At 37.8% G+C, this 22,096-nt stretch overlaps 2 protein-coding genes and 1 pseudogene across 4 annotated transcripts in view; 1 reads left to right on the top strand and 2 right to left on the bottom strand.

The window, feature by feature from the left end:
* Positions 1 to 707: 707 nt before the first annotated feature.
* On the top strand, positions 708 to 6,981 carry LOC105566867 (annotated as a pseudogene).
* Positions 6,982 to 6,985: 4 nt separating this feature from the next.
* Positions 6,986 to 10,502, bottom strand: LOC105566868. 2 transcript variants are annotated; one of them, XM_012021238.1, is made up of 3 exons: positions 10,236 to 10,502; positions 8,617 to 8,814; positions 6,986 to 8,344 (listed from the first exon to the last, which is right to left on the bottom strand). In XM_012021238.1, exons 2-3 carry the CDS (start codon positions 8,693 to 8,695, stop codon positions 7,788 to 7,790), a joined length of 636 nt encoding a protein of 211 aa, XP_011876628.1. In that variant the 5' UTR covers positions 8,696 to 8,814; positions 10,236 to 10,502; the 3' UTR covers positions 6,986 to 7,787. The 2 variants fall into 2 exon arrangements, with proteins under 2 accessions (XP_011876628.1, XP_011876629.1); XM_012021239.1 differs by lacking the exon at positions 10,236 to 10,502 and adding an exon at positions 8,960 to 9,025.
* A 5,111-nt stretch (positions 10,503 to 15,613) lies between these two features.
* Positions 15,614 to 22,096, bottom strand: part of LOC105566866 — a 78,800-nt gene continuing 72,317 nt past the window's right edge. Inside the window, exons 9-11 of one of the 2 annotated variants that reach the window (XM_012021236.1) lie at positions 21,869 to 21,967; positions 20,833 to 21,745; positions 15,614 to 20,769 (exon numbers count right to left, since the gene is read on the bottom strand). In XM_012021236.1, the coding sequence (XP_011876626.1) occupies positions 20,265 to 20,769; positions 20,833 to 21,745; positions 21,869 to 21,967 (1,517 nt within the window). In that variant the 3' untranslated portion in view covers positions 15,614 to 20,264. The remainder of the gene's footprint in view (positions 20,770 to 20,832; positions 21,746 to 21,868; positions 21,968 to 22,096) is intronic. The other variant, XM_012021237.1, reaches the window with a different exon arrangement.

Raw genomic sequence — 22,096 nt, 5'->3', positions numbered from 1 at the left:
GAGTCTTATATATAGTACACAATATACACAATTTATAAATATATATATATTATATATTATAAATATAGGCAGAAAACAGAAATTTTTGAAACGCAGCGCGTGTCTCGTTACTGTTCGTGAATTCGTAGGCTCGTAGTAACTCCCGTTATCGATTACACTCGGTTCAACTTTTTTTCCCCTGCTCGAAAATTCACGGGCAACTATTTTAACGCAATTATTAAACGAACGAAGCAATTAATTAATGAAATCGCTATACTATATGGCGTATAGTAGATTCCTCATACAGTGTTTTAAAGACAGCAGAGTTAAATGAGAATTACGCGCTGATAGCTTTAACGACAAAAACCCCCTGTGTCGTCGACACACACAAACACACACACACACACACACACACACACACACACACACACACACACACACACACAACGCGCGCGCGTGTGGTACACAGACAATTTTTCAACTTTAGATTCCGCCCTTGATCTCGATTGTCTATCGTCTTGCAAGCAGAGTTTGAAAATATCATGATATTTATATATACATCAGCTATTTATGAAAAATCAAAAGTATTATGATATATATGAATTACTTCATACTCTTCGCCATTAAATTTGTATATGGTAGAATCTATATTGATGCTTCTAAAAGGATAAAAATATTTTTAATAAAAAGACATTGATTTCTTAAATCAATTTAAATTTACGACATTTAACATTTAGAAAAATATAGAATGTATTTTATTATTACATAAAATATTAAATAAATATTATTAATAAGTAGTAACAGTAAGCCGTCAATACTCAAAATGCAAAGTAGTAAACTGCAAGCACAAAACACGTTGATTAACTAATTAATTTTTATAATAATTTATCGAATAAATCAAACGATATATGTATATCGCGATGTACGTCATGATATTTATCTATTGATATATATCCCCGAACTCTGCTTGCAAGACTTCCGTAAGCAGCCGAAAATCAAAAGCAATTTTTTTACAAAGTCTCTACGTCAAAACGACTAACTGTAAGTCTCGATATCAAAAAGATCAATGAGTAGGAAAGTAGTCCGATGCGAGGATCTATCTCCGACAGGTAGACGACAACTAAGGCGACAGAAAATTCAATGTTATTTTCAGCGATGCATTTAATAGTAATGGCGGTTTGATAATAATGACAATACTTCTTTTGTAACCGAAAGAAAGCGCAGGCGAGAGTGAAATCTTTCGAAAACCATGAGCTGTTTTACGAGCTGTCACGTCAGAATAGCGGGACGGGTGAGAAAGTCTCAAATACCGTTTCTTGTCTTTTCGTTAATTCGCTCTGTGGAATCGAGCTCGATGCAGTTTTAACACGAATAAAAGAGAATCAAACATTGGACGGTATTTTAATATGCTGCGATATAAAATAGATAGAATCGTAAGACATGAACCATATCCGCCTAAATTTCAGTATCTCAAATTGTGGAATTGAGCGTAATTTGAATTATGCAACAAGTGTAGAAACAAAGTATCGTTTATTCTCGTAAGCTTTTGTCATACGAAAAAAATTACATAAAAAGTGTTTAATTCTTTGAAACTCATCAAATGGTATGGTTCAACGATTTAGAAATCAGGTAGACGCGATGAAAGTAGGCATTGCCGAAAAGACGAATGCTGTTGCATCTTCGAAAAGAATTGGATTTTCAATATGTATACCAAAAGCGATCGGGCACATATCATTAGTAACTAGTGGATTTTAATTAGCGTCTTCGTTTGAACCGCATTGCGCCGCTCCAAGAAGATCCAATGTTCCCATCACTGTGAGGTGATGCCATGCCGGTAGGATGAAATAATTAAACGAATATAATAACGAGCGACAATGAGGTTAATGCGACAACGCTGCTAATTAGCGTGTAATGTTAACCGTCAATTATTATACTTGCTGCATCGATCCCAACTGTGTACGAGCCCGACTCGTACGGCGTACTCAATAATCAAAATAAGCGCACGAGCAATGTGGATTCTCGACTTATAAATACTACATATAGTATCAAATCGAAAGAAGAAACGTGAAGATAAAAATTCACAAATCAGAAAATTCTAATTTTATATTGATTTAAATTCTCTACATTGATGAAAAGCATCTGTAGAAAAAATGTAAGGGCCTCGATATCTTGTAAAGAGGGATGGAAAGATTTTTTTTAACTGAAGTATAGGCAGAGGGTCACCATCGTAAGAGGTCATTAAACACTTAGAATTTAGGGCATTTTCCTCACAGCTTACGCGAATACGAGACTTTCTCGAATCCCGACGGAAACGAAGGGAATTGCGAGTGCTAAGTACATTAACAGATGTTTGGAATGCGAGAGTTATGACGGGAGGAAAGCGCGAGGGTGTCTTCTGCCACAGTAAAGTCAATTTTATTGAGCGCAACGCGTACACGCAATGGTGAATTTGCGGGCAATATTAAGCTGCGACCTTCGTGGCAGCGAAATCAATGCGATTCGATTTCTCAAAGTCACGTTAACAAGAAATGCCTATGCCCGCAATGAGATTCTACCGGGATAAAAGCGCGGAAACGAAACACGAGAATTTCGTTGGACGTACCTCGCGCAAAGCTCTCGAATCTCTTCGATACAAGCGACTTGTTAATTTCATAAGAAACCTTCAACTATACTAAGATGGAATTTGAAGAACGTGCATATAAAACATAAGAGCTAAACTTGATCAAAATAACACAATCTTGTGCAAATTTTATGAGGCTGAAAATAATTATTGTGCATAAAATTATGAACACGAGTCAAAATTATAAAAAGAGCAAATTAAAAGCAAATAGCATTTCAATATACCCAAATATGTACAATGCAAAAGTGTCCGTTTTACTATTGTATCTAATATTTTCGTTATAGTTGAGGGTTAACGATGAAAGAGGAAAAAAATGTGAAAAAGAGGAGACAATGTAATCGTTGGCAATAATCTTCGAGCTAAGGAGGACAAACGTGTAGACGAAAAGAAAGTTTGATCTGTGCGATAGTACGAAACACGTATCACAGCTAAACGTAACGAGGACGACTTTATTGTACTTAATTACATAAGGCAGAATTTGTAGACAGTTTATATTAGGCCGACGTTGACACGGTGAGCCTTGTCCTATGAATAGGATGAGACCCAATTGTCGTTTCCAGTTTCAACATAATACTTAACTTGGTTTTATCTTTTCAAAAAATCTATTGAGGATTTCTACTTTGGCCGGAGCTGAGTAAAGCTAAACGTTGCCTTCCGTTCGAAAGAGGAAAACTATGCGGTACCATTTTGTGTTTCTTCCCAAATTTTTTGCAACGATAATTCTTTCCTTCGAAATCCACAAAACAAAATGTCAAAAACCGTATATTTATGTAAGCGAAATCAAGGGGCGAGTTGCACAAAATCAAAATAGTCCGTGGTTGAACATGCCGGGGACATTGGACGCGAAGTAACGTAGGAAAAATGTCATAATCATGTCTTACGCTCCTCGATTGACACTTGCACCAACACTCATTATATGCGAGGCGTGTTGGAAGACGACAAACTGATAACGATATATTAGTAACGAACGTTTATATCGTAGCGAATAAGCGCTAACAATTAGAGAACGAATAGCGTTTTCAGTTCATCTACTGCTATACTGCGAGCTTCTTAGAAATTTTCAAGAGGCGATGCCCTCTTTTCTCTTCTCGAATGTATACAGTATATCCTCGACTGCATCTCGGATCTCATCGACTCGCGCTTGACAAATAAGACGAGAGATATTTAAAAAAAGAGGCTTGAGCGGTTGATTTTATCGAGTCTATTTTTAGTAGTTTTGTTCAAAGACTAAACAGACGAAGGGAGGGAAAAAACGAAACTTATAAAAGATTATATTACGCGATGTGTTGCGACCTGTAAGAACCGATAATGGATATACAACAAATCAAATAAAACGTTACGATGAATGTTAGCCCAACCAGAATTATTTTTCTTATTTTCATCCCTTTGTCTCCTCCAGTACAATGCGATTTATGCTGCACAACAAGCGTAATACATTTGTCTCGTACTGAGAGTTATTGTAACACCGTATATTATCACATTCGTTGTCGTCTGAATTCGTCTCGAAGATCTACCTTTACCGTTTGAGACAGTTTCTATGTTCATGATTCCTATCGTGCTTCAGCAGAGGACGTGTTTATAGATCTCTTAGTCCAAAGTGTGCACAGTGTCTTCTTTAGTTTTGACACATTTCTAGATTACAGCACTCGCGGAAAGGTTTTAACCAATAAGAAAGAAAAATGAAATATTTTGCCATCTATTTCGCCGTGTATTTCGTCAAGATTCCAAATGCGGCTGCGATCGAAGGTATTTAAATATAAGTCATATTGTGAAAGAACCGTCTCTCTGTCAAGTGTTGTCGCAGCCATGATTCAGGAGATTACAAGCGTAATTCATGAAATTTCATGATATGTCATCTCGTATCGCACTCGTTCAAGGACGCAAGATTAATCATATTCCATCCGCATGACACGTGAAAGCTTTAAAACGATAATCTATGTGCAATAATAAATGTGCAATAATCATTCTTATTAAACTTGTTGGCAAATCGATCTTTCTTTCTCATTTGTATAAAAACGTGAGACTTATTTTCCGGTAGATTAACGTTTATTTTTAACTCCTTACCGTATCTGCATGAAATATATCTGTCAAATAAGGAAGGCTATTGAGAGCATCGTCGTTTCTGACGCAGACAGCCGACACTGGCACCAGTTGGCAAACAAAGAACTCGAAGAGTCTCTTTCGTACCATTGGAACGTGAAAAGGGCGAAAAACGTGATTCTCTTTGTGGGGGACGGGATGAGTCCGGACACCATAACGGCTAGCAGAATTTATCGTAATGGCGAGACCAGTCGACTCGCCTGGGAACATTTTCCCCATATCGGGATACTAAAGGTTTCGATGGGATTTTACGTGACTCGCATTTTAATTAATGTCTTCTATGTAAGAGCTTCGCGTTCGAATGTATCTTTTGCTGATAATGCAGACTTACAATACGGACAAACAAGTTCCTGACTCGGCTTCCACCGCTACCGCTCTCTTCGGGGGAGTCAAGACGAATTACGAAGTCGTAGGGGTGGACGCGAATGTACAATTAGGGGATTGCGAGGCAAGCTTGAATGCGAATTTTCACGTGGATTCGTTCATAGCGTGGGCCCAAGCAGCCGGTAAAGCTACAGGTCGGTTCTGATAACAATATGCGTTTAGAAAACGATTGTCTCCTCGCGCCACATATTTTTATATAAATATAATAATATATTATTCAAAAGCCAGTTCTTCCCATTATTACTTTTGAGCTATTAATCTTTTCCTATATTTATTAATTTGTACAAAAATGTGCACATATCACAATTGCTACGTGTTAAGAATTTTTTTGAAAAATCTAAGACAAAACTACAACCGAAAAATTTTTTAATATACTTATAAACGCATCTATACATTTTGTTAAGTGTAATATAATTGAACGCAGGCTTTGTGACGACTACCAGAGTTACTCACGCAACTCCGGCGCCGCTTTATGCGCACTGCGCAAATCGCAGGTGGGAATGCGAATCCAAAATGCCTAAGAACACTAGTGCCTGCAAAGATATCGCCAGACAATTAGTAGAAGACGAGCCGGGGAAAAACATTCGAGTAAATAGAAAATGACTTTTCTGTCTTGTTTAATTGCAAGATGAATAAATAACGCGTTTATCGTCTTCTAGGTGATTATGGGTGGAGGTAGACAAGTGATGAAATCGAATGTGAGCGCAGACGAATTTGATCCGATAGATAAATGGGCTTGTTACAGACAAGACGGTCGCGATCTCATTGATGAGTGGATAAAAGATAAGTCCGGTAAGAACTTGGCTTACAAAGTCGTGCAAAACAATGAAGAATTATCCCGGGTCGATGTCGAGAATGTGGATTATCTGCTCGGAATTTTTGCCAACGGTCACATCGAGATGGACTGGAAACGAGAGCGAGGTCCGAAAGGACAACCAAGTCTGGAAGAAATGACCGTGGCGGCTTTACGAATTTTGCAAAAATCCAAGCAGGGATACTTTTTAATGGTACGATTGTAATTCCGGTTAATGCTGCGAGAGAAAGATCAATACGACTGCTCTTTCAGGTCGAAGGTGGCCTGATCGATTTCGCTCATCATCGCGGCCACGCCGCTCAAGCGCTGCTGGAAACAGTCCGATTTTCGGACGCCGTTAACGCCACCCTTAAAATGATCAACTCTGACGATACCCTCGTGATAGTCACGAGCGATCACACGCACTCGATGAGCATTAATGGATATAGCCCTCGAGGTTCATCCATTCTGGGTGAGAATCAAAGTACGGTGGAGTTTTTTCGTTTCTTCTTACGCGAGAATATATTTTAGGAATCGCTCAGAAATCGAAACACGATGGAGTACCCTACACGACCTTGTCCTACAGCACGGGTGGACCGAACAATGTCGCTTATACCGTGAATGGCAGTCAAGCCGCCAGAATCGATCCTTCCAAATCGAACACTAGCAATTTTACTTACAGTCAGCAAGCTACAATCGTATCGGATGAAGCTACTCACGGTGGTGGAGACGTAGCTGTGTACGCTATAGGTACATCAACGATGTCTAATTAGGGATTATAGTACGGAGATTGTAGCTAGAAGGCTTCGGGTTTTCAAAAGCCGTTACCTCTTTGATTGACTTAGAAATTTCTGGAAAGAATCGCCCTGAGTAATGAATCCTTAAAAATGTCTTGGGTCTTCTTTGCAGGCCCGTATGCGCATCTCTTTCATAGCGTGCACGAACAGAACTACGTGGCACATGTCATCGCGTATGCCGCGGGTATCGGCGAGTACTCCAGCAACGCAGGAATATCGCACATTCGGAACGCAATGACTTTAAGTGCCGGTTTTATCTTGGTTTCAACTTTGGCTTTAAACGCATACAAATAAATCTGCAAAAATAATAAAAGTATTATCAGTTTCATTTATTTTTCGGTAGAAAACAATATCGATAGGTACGATCGCTAAGAGGCGTATTTTTAGAACTTGAATCTCTACGCATAAAATAACTTTTATCGTGTGTAATTAAAGTGGCATTGCAAGTAACCGCGAGATATCACTTGTACCCACACCATCACAGATCGAACTAACTTTCAATGAACATATCAAGCGTCCTATAGCTTTCGTTTCTCCTTGTCGGAACAGGACAACTTTACAAACCCACCTACCATTATATAGTATATACATATAGCATTCGCACGTTTATTTACATTACAAACACATACGTTAAAAATAATTCTCAGTCTTATGCTGTAGAGGACAAAGATATTCGCAATACTTGCTTCACAAGGTCGAAGAAACAGTCCTCCGAGGTCCGCTTGAGAACGATAAAAATAATGCTTCCGCTTAAAACGTTATTGCACATGTGCATACATTATAGCTCATAAAAAAGTGTTTTCTTCGCAGTGCGTTCTATACATCTATGCATCCCTGCTTAATGATTGTAACAACTTAAAGAGAAAGAGTAAATATATGAAACTGGTGATCAGGAACGCTATGTGAAAAAGAGGAAATGGAAGAGGTTGTCGGAGTTTCATCAACACAAACGTGTTAATACATGTTAATGTCGTATTGATTGTGCACAGAAGGTAATATTTGATGCCACGTAACATAGATGAACACGCAGACTCCGAGAATGCGGAGTCTTGTCTGTTTTTCCTATTGTCTTATTGTCTTTAGGCGATAAAGCGACAACAGCGGAAACGGAAGATCACTGCACCTTTTTCCTCTCGCACTTCTGGATGCCGTATATTACAGTTCCGTGTAACAATATTTTAAGTGCGATACCGCCGAGGAAGAGTAGCGAGGTAATCAGGAAGATGAAACCCGGGGTATACTTGCCGAAAATTGTCAGGCTGCACAGAACCATCATCTGGAAGACGAGCAGCAATGGCACGAGATACACGGCCGCAGTCAGATAGCGCGAATGCTTGCGTTTAGGTTTTTTGAACCTGTTGAACTTGGTGGCAGGTTTAGCAGGATCGTCGTTCGATTCTGCTGTTGCTTTTTGTGCGTCGATTGGTTTCTTGATACGAATTCCATTGAGTACAAATTGGCGCAAATTTTCGTATGTGACCAGGAAACTAATTGTAATCTCCTGAAGAAAATGGCTGAGGCAGCCGTGCATCTTGCGTACTATCGGATGCGACTTGGAATTGTCAAAAGAGTAAAGAAGATACGGTAGCAGGTTGAGATTTTGGCAGCAATGGCGGATCTTCTGCATCGACGGGTGTCGGAACAGCATCGGAGGCCCGCTGTAGTTTCCATCTGTCGTTGGGAAAGAGGAGAATATTTAATCAGTGCCAGCGGCATTACGTAGTTACTATCATTCGCGAGCCGAAAACATCTTTATTACATGATATTCCAACTACACATGTAATTTGCGCGATAAGAGAGACAGACCGTCGAGATATTATTTAATCAAATGTAACTTCCATTTGGAAAACAGCCCAAGTTTTCATAGTTATTCGGTTCACAAGTATTCCTACAAAGAAAGGGCTAGGACCGCGAAAAAGATAATGAATGTTTTGTTTATTTACCCTTAAACATGTCGGATACTCGTCTGACGAGAGTTGGTTTCCTCTTTAGGCCGTCTTTCTGCTCCATGATCCCCGACATCTGCGACGTTTCAACACGAGACTCGAAGACCGTGTTCGTTTTATCTGTGATCAGGAATCGATGCCGTTCTTTTATCCTCGCGTAAATTTATTTTCCTTCAAGGAACACTCGAATATCACCTGAAAAACACAACTACATTAATAATAATTATACAAGAGTGAAATATAAGAGGTAAAAAGGATAACTAATTTTTTTAAGATTTTTTCCCCTTAAGACAAGATTAAATCGAATAAAAGAGACTGGTGGGAAAAACTAGTCGATTACCGATCGCCTTAAGCGACGACGAGAACTCTTGGAGATCACCAGCGAGCGTTTCGGCGAGTACTGAGCAATTTTCGTCATTCGCGCAGTTAAAGTTGCGTGGTTTAAAAAAAGGCGTCACGATCCGATAGCCTGTCGACCCGAGATTAATTCCTTGGTAGCAAAAATTTTGCGTGGCTTAGCAATCGCGAGAAATATGCATGTATAGTTTGTTCGATTACATTTTTTTTTCTCGAAACTGTTCGACGAACTGTTTTTGAAACCTTTAACCCTGGACTACATCTTACCCTGGAAACTCGCGCTCAATTCTTATTAAATATTAATATTTTAAACTTAGTTAATTGAAATCTATATACAAATTGTTTATTGCAAAATGCAAATTTATACGACAGATTGTAACGTAATTATTAACTAAATGTAAAATTAACTTTATTAAATTACCAAAATATTTTGTCTCTACGTCTTTCATTAAGGACTGCTCAGAAATGTATAGAGATATATCTTTATAAAATTGGCCATGGCAAACGAGTTCAGTCATAACTATACGTATATACATGTTTACACTTTCGTGAGGCAAGTTAAAAAATATATTAATGCATGCACGAAACATTCTCGCTGCTCGCTAGCAAAGTGGATTAGAAGCCTTGTAAGTTTGAATAATTTAGTCGGACAGATTCAACGTGACGCAACTTTTTCGCGTAAATAGATCAATTCACGCAGCTATACGAAACCGGTTTTAAATAATCCACACCAAATTACAATAAAAATTATGTTATTTACAATTATAAATCATATGTGAATATATGTTATTTAAACGATAAGTAAATGTTAAAAGGCAAATAAGTTAAAGTATACTTGAAATAAGTAATGGTACATGAAACAGCACGTAAGTAAGATGCATCCAAATAGCAAAGTTTGAACTTAAACGGGAAACCAATTAGATCACGTAATAATTTTGCTTAGACTAATAATTTAAATAGTAATTACGACAAGTATTCTTGTATATATGTAATACGGTTTAGATTTTATTATTGACGTAACAAACTACTCATTATACAACGTTACTAAATTAAAGACCAGGATGTGCTATAAACAAATGTCTATCTGCGATACATTCTTGGCGTGAAGCACAGTTTCAGTTGACCCCATTCGAGTTAACGCTGATTGGAGTAACACTTTAAATCAAATGAAATAGAGCAAAAGTTCTATCAAGAATAAATGTTCTCTATATTTCCATGAACATTTTGATAAGTTGAGGTAATTCTGTATAATTACTCACCTTGGCGTCAGCGTAACGGAGGATTTGGTGTCTGTTTCCCAGCTTCCTCGTGCCTGTCTCGTGCAATTCAGGAATGCAATTTCGAGAATAACCGAGAACTAACTGTACTTCCTGTACAAATTGAAAACTATTGGAAATTCACGAAATATGCCCATTCTTCGCGACGTCTCGCCAAACGAACGTTTGCGATCAATAATGCAACACGCGGATGTGAGAGCTGTTGGTACTGCGTGGAGTATGTTACGTTTCGATGCTTGCTCGGCTACTAAACCGGCTTCGGTCGTGCCAGCTAACAACTATCAGCCGTTCATCCACCTCTACCGACTCCGAACTCATGACCCTGACCAGCTACGCGAACCAGTCCAAATGGCAGCTTCCATCGGAGCCGACGCCGGATTGGCCGATGGCACCAAACTCGGAGGGTCGAGATGTATTTCCCGCGTGAAATACCCAGAAAGAGGAAAAAGGTCATCGACGCGTGGAAACGCGTGCACGGCCGCGAGCAGACGAGCCGTTCGTCACGCACACATTCGTTCCCCCTCGGTCTCGGTGTTACAGGCCTCGAGAGGCCTAGACTTGATTGATACCCACATGGTACTATTGATGGAATTACACATTTACGCAATGGAAACAGGGAGGTTGCGTCACCGTCGACTTCCAACATTAAATTCCAAAGTTGAGGGAAATTGCCAATGCGTCATTATCAATTCCATTGAAAAATTCACCGGTTTATTTGAAAATGAAATAAAATTAGAACTCTTAAACTGTTCCGTGAGATTTCGTCAATTTTGGAGCCATGTTCTTCCAAATATTCTATTTTAATGACAGTGAAGTGAAATTTTCTCCCGCGAGATAGAAAGAACTGCGAAAACACATGTGAACTCAAATGCACACAAACTGGTCATCAGCTTGAATCCTACGCAATACCTGACAAATTGCATAATAATTAACTGAAACCGGTTTCTAAGTGCATTGCATAAATATCAATTATGTATTAGAAAGCTGTTTTTTTAATAATGATATTCTTTTGTTTTAATGCAAAACTTATATTATTTTTTTGCTTTTCAATGCTTTTCAATGGAAATACCCGAAACCAATCAGGCAAAACCTGTCTTGAAACAAACATGTATGTGCAGCTACCGAGGCCGTTAAGGTTCACGGAGATCCCTCCGTAGAACCGACGTATCGATTCTGCCTGTTGAAACCATGTAAAGAATGCGTGATCATAAAAACAAAAAACCAAAAAAAAAGAAAAGAACCGAGGAAAGATAATTTTATTCAATTTCGTTAAGTACACCGTGATAATGATATCGTTAATAAACGGAATTTTTCGGTAAATTGACATACTGATTTCGCAGAAAGAAGAAATACATGTCATTTCATTGACCTCGCTTTTTTCAAGGCTTCTCGACACGCATGGAGCGCGACGCGAATGCGTGTTCTCCGATGGCTGTTTGACAGATGAATCCCTAGACCGTTTTACAATGTAGACAAAACAATGTCGTTAATGATATCTTATAAATACAGATGTCGTTTTTTTTTCTCTTACAATGATTCAATCTCAGACTTCCGAAGCGTCATACAAGAACCAATGGTGGAAAGTTACCACTAATCTAATTTTGATAAAAACAATTTTGCTCATAAATTTTATTCAATATCGTATTTACGTAAACATAGTACAGTATCGCACAGAGTATCTTTCCAAAATATCACTTATATAAATGTAGTCGCACAGATAAGCAACATTGAAAAGGAATTTGGTACCGAAGCTGATTGAATTATCATATGAAACGGCGTAAAAAAGCACGTGTTTGTAACGTGCCAGTTTATTTGAATTAGTGTATTTATAACCCGTTAAAAATCCCGCCTTTTAATTTAACGATAAGATAATAATGTAACGGTTTTCTACAAACATCTATACATTTGTTTGCTTGAAGAAGTTAGTTAATAAACAATCACTTGCATCTGTTTAGATTGGTAGTCGATTTATCCATGTTTTACAAATTGGAACTGTAAATTTTACCACCATAAATATACATGGAAAATACCATCAAAATGTTTTTTATATCTGTTATTGTAATTATAATTTTACGACAGGGATTAATTCGCTGACGCATCGCATATTTTGACATTAAAGTATACACACCTTGCTGGCAACAACTTATCAAATATCAAAAACACACGTGTTTCTGTTCCGGAAACGTACACTGAAAAAAATTTCTGGTTGGATATGGACGAATCAGATAATTCCTTTAGGATTTACCAGAATTCCTTTAGGATTTACCAGAATTTCTGTAGGATTACAGGAATTCTGGTAAATCCTAAAGGAATTCTGGTAAATCCTAAAGGAATTATCTGATTCGTCCATATTCAACCAGAAATTTTTTTCAGTGTAGGGTTGAAGGTAGTCAAGTCTGCTCGAAAATATAAAAAAATCTTCAAATTGTAAGATATAATATTGTTTTTTGATACATTTGAATTGTCTTGGGAACTTTTATTAAAAAACTGGATTTTTATGTAAAAAATGGACAAGTTAATAGAAGGTTTTAAATTTTATAATTTCTCGAAGTTTTACAATTCTATACTTTGAAAAAAAAACTTTTTATTATATTTTCCTACAAATTTCGTTCATCATTGACGCCCCGCTGGGTTTTTGCTTGTAGTAAACTCTTTTCCCCCCACTTTACACTGCTCTATTTCTGTACCCGTAATTTTCCTCTTTTTCGTCACTTCTACCCGCGCGTGTCTGCTCTACGAAGTCGATCACCGCACATACACGATGCAGAAAGCATCGGCGAATCTTTTGCGTGTCGCATCGATTTCCTTCTTCTGTATCTACAATTGTAGAATCTATGTATGTATAAAGATCGAATGTCGAATCAATCGCAATTCGTTATCTAGTCGTGCTCGGCACGTGAGAGCAAATACAGTCAACACTTTTAATGGCATTGAGAAAGCCGGGAATGATGCAATCCTAAGCAAAGTCGAGCACGCGCTTGTAATTAAAAAAAGAAACCGGTAAAACAGCAGTTAATATTTTAGCTAGCTAGATTTGCAAGCAATTATCTCGTCGTATTTATCATGTGTTAGTGAATGCAATCAGAATTTATTAGCAATGACATAAAAAATTATGAATAATCTATGTCAGTCATTTAATTTGCTGTGCGCTAAAAAATATTGAGAATGTTTATGTGGTTTTTCACGATTATTGATAAGTCAAATAAAATTCTTGTAAAAGCTATTTTTTATATACATATGTGATAGATACTGATAAAGTTTTAAACATGAAACTCGAGATCGAAACAATTTTAATCTGAAATTTCTGATTTTTTTCTTTATCTTTTCTACAATGGCAGTGTGGCAGCCAAGTTACGATGACACGCTTGCAACACGTGCACTCATGTATACAATCTCATTGCCCATCCGTCTTCAACATGAAATGATCACGTGTTTGGGAAATTCTCACAACGCATATTGTTAGTGCAGCTTCTTGTGTAGTTGCAGCAGCAATGCAGTCTTCATAAAAAAATTTTAATTTTATTTCGACACTTACCGTTATCTTCTTCGAAGAATGTTATTTTACCAAGTTTTCTAATTTTGTAATATGATACAATTCAAATTAGTCTTTTTGTCTCAATGGCTGAGAGTCAATTAAATTTCACTTGGCTTTGTTTCATTACAACATTGTATTGGAATAACATTGAATGATTGTTTAAATATTTTTTAGTTTATACTGTTATAGAAAGGTAAATAATGCTTAGTTCTGTTCAGAATAGTCAAAACTAAAAAACCTTCTCTCAAATCATGTTTTGGTTCAGAATTATGCGTATCTCTCTCAATATAATATTTATTTATCTTCGGTTCATTGTAATTAAATAACAAATTTTATTACAGAATATATGGCCTGATCACATATTCGTCTTTTTTAAATCGTATTCAATGTTTTACACAGCCAAAATCAATTATACCGGTTGTAACCCAGTGAGAAATGATTCGTCGCCCGACGACGAATTATTTCTCACTGGGAATACTATATACGACACAACATGTAATTAAAAATCTCACAATAATACATTTTTGTTTACAATGTATTAAATTGATATTCGATTTTTTTGGACATAAAAATCTAGATAAATTGCAATCATCGTGAGATGTGGTGTAAAACAGCAATGGATAATCGCATCGCTGCATTTGCAAACCGAGAAGTGAAAATAAATGAATCATAGTATCTGTCACAATTCTTATTTATATATTCGTCTAATTTTCCTCTTTTTTTCTGTTGCTCTCACTTTTTCTTCCCGCATCTCTCCCATTTTGTCGATTCCTACATGCACTATCGTTTGATTGATCCCAAACTCTAACATTCAGGATGGGAACAAATAATGTTTAAACGAGAAGAGTACATTGCCACGGACGTAGTTAGAAAATTGTAAAAGTTTTGACTTTGTTAAAATTGTTTTTAACTAACCTCTGCGAAGTTATGCTAATCGTTATTAAAATTAAATTATCTAGAATTTTGTCTTGGAATTATAATATTATAATATTATAGTCGTTCAAAAATGACTAGAACAATATGTAAAATATTAAATAAAAGTTAATTAAGTAATAATTTATTAAAAATTATTAATTATGCCTTGAGGATATCTGAATGATATAAAAAGGGAAATTTGTGACACTTGTATACATAAATTTCAATTTCAATTCTTCTTTAAAGTTATTTATGACCTTGATCTTTAGATCGGTATTTAATTGGTAGTTTAAATTCTTTTATTTCAATTAGTGAGAAGCAGAATAATCAATGTCATATCCTTGAAATTTATGCTTCATCTCAATCGTAATTAAACAGTCTCGTGATTATTTTGCCCAGAGCATTAAAAACAGATTAAAAAGGTGAAGTAACTCTCTTTCAAAGTTCATCGAAAAGTTTTGCGCATTGACATTTGCTCGCTCTGGACTATGCGCATGGTCCTTTCGTCGCAGTAGATTATTTTCGACAAATGCGAGACTTGTATACACAACTGTATAAATAAAACGAATTGCGTCGGCGTTCAATATCGTATGTATTGTGACTAATATCGAATGTTCCTTGGAAGACTAGGCGATTTTTTGTGTCTGAATATGCAACGTTTGCATCAAATATGACACGACGAAATTGAATTCTTGTTACCTGATGAAATTGCTGAATAAGAACTGTCGAATTGACAGACGGCCAATAAGTTTATGCTACGGATCATTTTATCGTGCTAATGAATTAATTGATATTTCTTATTTAGCTTATTTTACAAAGAAAAGAAAACAAAGCGATATATAATAAAAATCGTAACAAGTAGCGTAGATTAAAGGTAATAATTGAACGGAATATAAATGTAGAGATATCGTCTCAGTTGCTATAAATATTTTTAATTTTTACTTTTTGAAAGCAAAATCACAGCTACATACGATGTGGTTCCATAATCATTAATATAATAATAATAATAATAGGACCCACACATCCGCCTTGTAGGTTCGAAAGCTACAAGGTGAATCTGATAGGCGAAACTTCAAATAATAAAAATAATAATAGAGAATAATACATAGAATAATGACCGCATGCTCGTCGTGTAGATTCGAAGGCTACAAGGCGAGCGTGACAGGCAAAATTAACCAGTAATAATATTAATAATAATATAATAATAGATAAAATTATATAATAGCTTCATCTCTCTTAGATCCATACAGCGGATATTTTAGCACTAACGACCATACGATAGAATCTCTCTAGCTTTTCTCGAATATTAATACGCTCTAGTGGTATACTGTTTCGCTTCACTTTCGTCTTGCTTGCGTTGTCGTTTTCGAACAATGACCACGTTATTACATATGTCTATCTCATATTATATAATAATATATATAATAATCTTTATAAATTATATATATATATTATATATATAATAAAGGTTCTCCATATTTATAAGGCAACCACCATACATCATTGTTAGCAATTCTCTCTTTCTCTTTGTCGCTCAACACCCAATCAGAATTCACCTCTCGCAATTACGTTCCATGCAGACAAATTGCTCATTCTCATTCGATTACTCCCATTATTTCCTGTTCGCTCTCTTTTCTTTTTCGTACGCATTCCTATCGACTCTAAACACTAAATAAATATTATACAGATTTGTCTATCGACCACATGCTGAATCTTCCATAGTCCCGCGCAAGTGTCTCTCGACTTAAAATAGTAAAACAGTACTTGGACTTTTATAGCGTGGTTTTATGGCACTTGTTTAATGGCTGGACTCTAGCCTCTCCACGTTCACGATGCGAACGATATCTTCGGTTCTGACAACGATACCTTTTCGTTTTCTTCTTCTGCTTCTGAGATTGGTATCCGCTTCGATATCGCGTTACATCGCTGATACGACACGCGATACCGCGAGAACGACGAACTTTCTTCGCGATTTTTAAACTGCCGCGTAAGGACGACGCACCGTCGGCGTGGACAGGATCGATGACTATCGACTTGCTATGGAATGCTACTATTGTAATATTTCAGGAAAACTATTAGAACATTGAGATCCTCGGTGCATTTTCGAGGGATCAGCTTGATCAACCGAAATGTAATCGGGCCTCCTACAAACACCGCGATCGATCCGTCTCGCTTGACTGTTTATAGATTTAGTACTGTGAAGTGAAAAATCGTGATGTGAAAAATAACTTTTCAAATATGAAATTTTAATTTTTCATAAACTTTTTTATAACTACGGGTTGTACGGATGAGACTTTAAATTAAGATAAGCAATGTTGCCATTTTTTATCACGGCTCATTTTCATAAAAAACATTTTATAATTATATATTTCACAGCTATTACCGCTATATAATTGATATTATTTTGTTGAAACCAAACATATTTCCGGCAATAAAATACGATTTTTTATTACAATACTTTTGATATGTAAGATCTTTATAAGATATTGTTGTATTTAAGAAATTATTTCTATGTACTTTTACTGGATGAACTTTGATCGTAACAACGCATACATTCGTGGAAACGATATCTTTTTGTGATTTTGATTTCATGGTCGACCAATGTCTACAATATAAATTAGGGCATGGATTGTTTACTAACCATTTAATACGATAAAAAACAGAGTCGGGGCGATATCTTAATTGGGAGCAGACACATTCGGGTTCCGATGACATCACAAATTGTTACATTTTTCATGATATATTCAAAGGATAACGTTCAAAACGTTCTTTTGCTGCTGATGCAACATTGTAAAATATTTAACATTTTTATCGAAAATATTAATTACAGCATATAGAAACAGGTTTCGTACCAATAAATTGTTAAGTAAAATGTTGAGTGCATATCTAAAAAATCTTTTGCAAAATGTTCCTTTCTCTAAGATAAAATTTTGCATATAAAAAATCAAGAAAGTTCTCGGCGATTGTATTTGTACAGATTAAATTGAAACATAAAATATAAATATTTCATAAAAAATGTAAAAACGTTAGAAAATGGTAATTTAAATATCGGCGACTATACTCTGCGGCGTTTCATCTAGTTGATGTATCTTTAAGGCACTAGCGTCTTCTGTTTACTAGTGAATCTATGATCGTTTCTCGGCCAGTCGAATAAAATAATTCAGGAAAGAATTTAATCTAGAAGTACCACACAATATAATTATCGACATCAACAAGTGGAGTAGGAAATTATTATTTTCAGAATCAATTATCTATCAAAATTAGACTTCTTTATTTAATCCGTTTATGTAAATATTAATTGCAATCGCGATATTCTGCTTCGAAATTCGATCATAGGTACAAATAAGATGTAGTTGCCTAACTGTGTGATCTAACTATCGATTCGGTTCTGCTGCTATGTAGAACAAATAGCCTCCTACGTATCGTTGTACGTTAAATTGCTAAGGCACGGCCCTACAAAAGTTCGGAAAAGATCCTAAAGGCACCCCAGGGCATCTCTCGCCGAGCAGTCGCATAATATTTTCTGCGTATTACGTTTAATTATCCGCCGAGAAGATATGCATGTGTCTCTTCTGGTCTCCACGCGAGAACTACGTGTTAAACTCTCCGAATACTCTCCTTATCGTTTATCCGGTATTATTATCACTCTCTGTGCAAACGAACCGTATCTCAAAGATAAAAGATAAACCAGATTGATGCAAAAAATCACTCTTCTTGGTTGCTTTTACAAACGAAAAGGAGCAAAGATGCTCCTATGTGATAAGAAATGTATAGCGAAATTACGCGCGAGAAAATAAACTTATTGAATGAAAATGGAATCGTATCATCGTTGAGCGTGCTTTAGGAATAGAAGAAGCGAGAAATCTCTTCCTTTCATGAACGATTCATACCAATCACAATAAATATATACAATACACACATATATTAAACAGCTTTGCATTATGTCGATCAGCGACCGTTTTTCTTTTAGAACATGCTTCGAATATATCTTTTCTTTCTTCTTTTTCGCGCATATATAACTTTTATCTCTTCAAACTCTTAATTTTCATGTCTTCTAACCTGATCGTTCAACGACCATCGCTCATTCTTCATTCTATCCTCCGTCCTTATGTTCCGGCTTGCAGTCTTTCAAATTAAATTTCAATGTATCAATATTCATCTGCTAATATTCATCGCATATCCTCCAAAACGTAATTCAGCACGAAATGCGTTTCTTTCTATTTTGCCATTTGATGTATTGAAGTTATAACGGATCATCATTGCACAATCAACTCTCCAATATACGAATTAATTAAATAAATAATTTGCGATTACTAATAGAGAAACCCATACGAAGCGACTGTTTTGAAAATTTGTACAATGAATATAAAAAATGATTAAAGAGTACACTCTCACGTTGTGGTGGCCATTATTGAATCTCGTCATCGACTCTTGCTATCGATTGCGCAATAGGAACGCTAATACCGCCGACATAACGCAATAGGCATTTTTAATTTCGCAGTCTAGACGATAGGAAAATATCTTTCCCTCACTTCTCCAGTGCCAAAGCGAAAGATATAATCGTCGCATTAATTCCTACTATCTCGCAATGCATAAAGAATATGCAATCAAATTGTCGCGTTGCCGATTTGCCACTTCGTATTACTGTCTTCATTTTTTTTTTACGGACAATGTATTAAACTATTCTAGGATCTAGATCGTCGTAAGGACTTCACGCGGAGGGTACATAGGATGACACTAATAAAGGGAAAAATGTACAAGGTTCCGTTTTTCACCTATTAAATATTATAGTTTGTCTTTTTTTTCATGCTAAAGCTATTATTATATAGACTTGTCTTCGTATTATTGTCTTAGCGCTACGCCAGATTCTCGCGTCCCTCGTTCTCGTTCCCGGTTCCCGAGAGTCATGGTCCGGAAGGATTATACTTAGAGATTCGACTACCTTGTAATTCTCACTTGAATTTATCCCATACGTCAAAGTTCCCTCTTCCTCACATGTGGAAGCGTTTCTAGAGTCTGCAAAGATTGCTCGACGATGAAATCGTTTTCTCGATTCTTCGTCGGTTCACCTTAGTGATTAGACTTTATGTACGAAGAGACCGAATCGTCTAAACGTTCTCTCGACGTAGCCACAGATACCGAACGTATCTTGATTCGAAGATCTCGACCTAATAGTATTCATTCTGAAGATAAACGTTATTGACTAGCCCCCTACCGTTTGCTACTGATCATCCATATTACCAGGAACGTTGCTCGATCATGAACGATCGAGGCACTCGAGTGTTCTTTCGGGGAATGTCTATAGGGACTAGGAATTTGTCTTTTAACAGGCGTCTTCCGGAATTTCGCGGACGATCGTTTAGACTTTCTTTTACGCGGCAATAATCGACGGTGGGCATCGAGTTGCGACAAAGTCGTTGACTAGTCCTCTACCGGTTCCGCTCGATTTTCCGCCTAGTCGGGAGAAGATGGCAACGCCATTCTCTAGGGAATGTCTACAGGGACCAAGGTAATGCTTTATTCGGGCATCCTGACACGTGCAGGACTTGTACGGGAGATCGTTAGGAGTCCATGTGTCGGTACTTGTGCGCTGACATCTGCGCCAGACCCAACACTGCATACTGGCACTGCAGACAATGATAATGCGTCTGCTTGCCAGAGTGTTGACACTGCATAGCTCCGCACGGTTGACTGGGCGTAAATTTCTGGAAACCCGCCGCTGCGATACTGTCCAGCTTGGCGTGTTGCCGCCGATGAGCGACCACCTTATTCGTGTCTGTGCAGACAAAGTCGCACTTCAAACAGTGAAAATGCGACGCCTTGTTCTGCATCGACCCGAGGGACGTCGTGTACGCGCATTGAGCCCTGCCGCATGGCACGTTGGCTCGATACTGCTGGAAATCACCCCCCATCAAGGTATCCAGCCGCTCGTGCCTCGCAGTGTGCTGCACGAAGCGAGTTTTGTCGCAGAACGAATAGCCACAATCTTGACGCATGCAGTGGAAGTGAGTCTGATGCTCTCTGTAGCCGCAATGAGGGTACCTGCAGTCCTCGTTGAATCTGAATCTGTAACAGCGATCAAATAAAATTTTATTTTCAACAAACGATTCACGAAACTATAATACCAACCTGACATATCCCTCCGGCACAGGCTCGTCCTTCAGCATACGCATTGAATGATGAAGTCTCTGCTTCTTGGCTTCTGGCGAATTAGAGTCTGGCGGTGAGAGAGATCTTTTGTTAAGATTTAAATTAGCTGCCAGCGAGGCTAAGGGATTCTCATCTCTCGCGGGTGGAAGAAAATTGGTCGGTGGTAAACCGGGTGCGAACATAAGTCCAGGTCCACCGGCATACATTCCACCGTGTTGAAGAAAGGGCGGTAGAGCCTGATTCATTAGAGCGATCTGTTGATTCATCGCCGCCATCACAGCAGGACTCGGAAAGTGGAAGCCATGGGTGAGATCGAGCTCGAAGCTTGTCGGTATCGAAGGCTGCTGTACATTAGCAGACTGAATTGGTGGTTGCGCCAATTGACCGTTTTCGTGATTATCTATCACAGTATTGTTGCCTTCGTCCCTACATGTAATTTCAGACGGTTCCCGCTTCACGTTCGGGACATTTTGTACACCGATGTCGATGCTGCATCTCTTTTCTAACTTGATTTCTTTAGATTGAGACTGTTGGTTGAGGGTCTGCTGCATCTGCCGTTGCATTTGGCTCTGAAAGTTCTGAATGTTCTGCGCCATCTGAGCGTTTGGCGACATGAAGTCATGTTTCTGCGATAGCTGAGCGATGTAATCGTGCTGCAGCTGATTAGGCGACGGGCTGACCATGTCGTGTTGCTGCTGGCTGAGAATGGCGCCAGTCGAGTGCTTCGCTATATGCGCGACCAAGCGATCTAACTCGGAGAAAGCCTGGTTGCATGCGTTGCAGTGATAATGATTCTTGCGCTTCAGCTTGCAAAACGGCCTGCTGCAACTTTGCTCCGGTCCGTACAAGGTGTGCGGCGAGGTAGAGCTCATAGACGGTATGACCGGCGATTCTGCAACGTTAAAGATTTCTTTGAGCTCGAATCGCGCAAGAGCGAGAGACGCGAGAAAACTAATTTACTAATACAGAAACACTCTTGAAAGCACAAAACTTGATCGAAAAGAGACAGACGAACCTTGGTGCACGGAAGTTCGCATGGATAGCACGACGCCCGGAAGTGCGGGTTCGCTCGGCGGTCCGCTGACCGGATAATAGGTGCCAGCCGCCCTCACCACTAGCAACAATCAACCAAACAACCAACACTTCAAATGTACCGCCCGCTATGAATACAACCACCGTGTATATAGTATGTACATACATCGAGAAAATCAAACAACAAAACAAACGATCGCATGAGACAAAA

The sequence above is a fragment of the Vollenhovia emeryi genome, unplaced genomic scaffold, assembly GCF_000949405.1.
Source record: "Vollenhovia emeryi isolate VEMERY1.0 unplaced genomic scaffold, V.emery_V1.0 DF939142.1, whole genome shotgun sequence".
Classification (NCBI taxonomy): Eukaryota; Metazoa; Arthropoda; class Insecta; order Hymenoptera; family Formicidae; genus Vollenhovia; species Vollenhovia emeryi.
This window is presented reverse-complemented; position numbering and strand designations above follow the sequence as displayed.